The sequence below is a fragment of the Cibotium barometz genome, chromosome 40, assembly GCF_041138505.1.
Source record: "Cibotium barometz isolate CiBa-2024 chromosome 40, ASM4113850v1, whole genome shotgun sequence".
NCBI lineage: Eukaryota > Viridiplantae > Streptophyta > Polypodiopsida > Cyatheales > Cibotiaceae > Cibotium > Cibotium barometz.
The window spans coordinates 1,627,715-1,630,181 of NC_141085.1; the positions used below are offsets into that span (position 1 = coordinate 1,627,715).

Genomic DNA, 2,467 nt, shown 5'->3' on the forward strand with positions numbered 1-2,467 from the left:
TGACATGTCCCTGAGCATGGGGTGCCTGTTGATCTTTAGCTTGATAATGTCATACAATATGTGGGTCCAAGGCTCATTTTGCAGCCAGAAATGATTAAGCATAACCGCCTTCTTGAGGATATATGCATGAAGAGGTTGAGAATGCCCAGACCCCATGACTTTTAGGGAGATAGATAATGTCCCAACTGATTAAAGCCATAGCAGGAGGCTGCATAACATCCCCAGACCAGAAGAACCTCTTCAGCCATTACTCCAAAGTCCTCTGATTGGATTTTTTCCATCTAACCAAAGGCAAAAAATAAATGTAGAGAGATTGAAGAAATGCCTGCACCACCTTGAGACGCATGTGCATAGGCCATTTAAAGAAGTGCCAACCCTTGATTTTTTTCCTAGTTCTTTTTATAATCCAAGCAGATTGTTGATGGGGAGAGATTCCACCCCAATAGGGTACCCCAAGTACCTAATCAGCTGGCCAGAATTGACAATTTCAACATTCCCAAAAGGGTTTGGAATCGATTTCCCTTGAAGGTTGTCTTGGACCAGTTGTGGTAAAGTGACACCAGCAGCTAGTGAGAAGGCTTCAAGGAGCGCTTTGGCACATTCAAGATAGTCAGTTTTAGCCTGCAATACCAACAGCAGGTCATCTTCAAAGGCCTGCCCCAAAAAATGTTTGCCACAAAGAAGTTCCATGCCCTTGAGCAGCCCAAAGGAACTATGTTATACTTTTTAATAATTGATCAATAAAATGGATCTATGTATCTTAAGACATTTATCAAAATTGGCAAAGCTCAACCCTGTTTTTACATGCACAGAGCACAAGACAAACGCTGGTTCTTTGAGCAGATATGGCGAGCGTTGAAGCAGAAGGAAAGCAAGAGCAACAACAACATCAAGAAGAGAGCAATGGTGAACTATCCGATCCTGCTCTGGAGCAGAAGCATGCGGCCATGCTCCATCGCCTCGCTGCCAACGAAGATGCCCGCCTGCAGAAGTCTGCAGCTCGCCGAGCGGGATCTGCAGCAACAGGTAATCCAAACGAATCCACAGATCGCTTCCTGGAGAACTTCTCTGAGACTTGCAGAAAGTTGGAGCAGACTCTTTCTTCCATTCAAGACAGAAAGCCCTCTAGGGTCTCGTCAGAGGGCGAGAAGCCTTCCACGAAGAGCGATCTGGACCATCTGGCCATGAAACTGTCTGAGCTTGAACAATATGTTGCAGAAAAATCATACTTTCTGCCCGCTTATGAGGTCCGCGCATCACAATCCACCATCGCTAGCTTGAGAGAGAAGCTAGACGCAGCAAATGCTGAACTTCTTCCTAAGAAAAGGTTTTCTTTTAGGAGCAAAGCAAGCAAAGACAGAAAGGCATCAGAAGAAGGCAATGCAAGGGTTTCTCAGACAGCTGAAACTGCACAAGTTGCTGCTTGCAAAGAAGGTATGGTCACTCATTCAATCCAAGATCTTCAACTTAATGTCGCTGGTGTCAGGGATTCAGAAGAAAGCAAGGCTAGCGTAGAGGAAGAGAAAGCCAAGAAGGGCCAAGTTTCCGGATGCTTTGAAGGTGGTGCCACAAATTTACCCTGCAGGATCCAAAATCTTCAAGACGCTGTTCTTGTTAGGGATTTTAAAGATCAAGAAGATGCAGAGATCATGCTTCAAAACCTAGTCAATTGCAGAGTCTACATAAGGGGTATGTGTAGAGCTCTGTATGTGCATAAGTTGAAAGATTGCCAAGTTTATGCAGGTCCTGTGACAGGTTCAGCTCTCATCGAAGAAGTTGAGGACTGTGTCTTGATGTTGGCATCTCATCAGATAAGAATACATCACACCAAGAAGACTGACATGTACCTCCGTGTTCGGAGTCGACCGATCGTGGAGTACACCAGTGAAGTTAGGGTTGCCCCATATGCCTTTTCTTATGACGGCATAGAAGATGATTTATTGGCAGCAAGCCTCCACAAGGAAACAGGCCTTTGGGAGCATGTGGATGATTTCAGATGGTTAAGAGCAGTCCCTTCTCCTAATTGGAGCCTTCTGCCCGAGGGCAATCGTTCACCTCTTGTTGCTGGGTCATCAATGTTAGCAGGAGAAAACTGACCCCCAAGCTTCTCAACATTGTCACCTTATTCGTGTTTCAGTAGTTTTCTTTCCTTTGAGATTGGTTCTACGTTGTATATGTGCAATGAAAATGAGCTGCTTAATTAGCGCAATACTGTGTTCTAAATGAAACAGGCATGTCAGAAGTTTTTTTTTTTCTTTTGGTCTCTGCCAGTGTGCCTACCTGATCAGTCACTTTCTTCATTTTATCCTTAAAAGCTGTGGAACTTTTTACTTTTGCTGATAAGTTTAAATTGACACTTTCTTGCCTCTCATTTTGCTAGCTGTGGGGCTGAATCATTTCTAGATAGTCTGTAAGGTATCTCTTATCTCTTCATATAGAGGATTTATATGCGAGCCACAGAATTATC

General features: G+C 44.1%; 1 protein-coding gene across 1 annotated transcript; it reads left to right on the top strand.

Annotated features, from left to right (window-relative positions):
* Window positions 1-751: 751 nt before the first annotated feature.
* On the top strand, window positions 752-2,255 carry POR (C-CAP/cofactor C-like domain-containing protein). Its single transcript, XM_086779066.1, has one exon. It carries the CDS (start codon window positions 846-848, stop codon window positions 2,094-2,096), a length of 1,251 nt encoding a protein of 416 aa, XP_086635192.1. The 5' UTR covers window positions 752-845; the 3' UTR covers window positions 2,097-2,255.
* Window positions 2,256-2,467: the final 212 nt, after the last annotated feature.

Excerpts from the sequence above, each read along its gene's own strand:
- POR (XM_086779066.1), top strand. The coding sequence starts at position 846 with ATGGCGAGCGTTGAAGCAGAAGGAAAGCAAGAGCAACAACAACATCAA.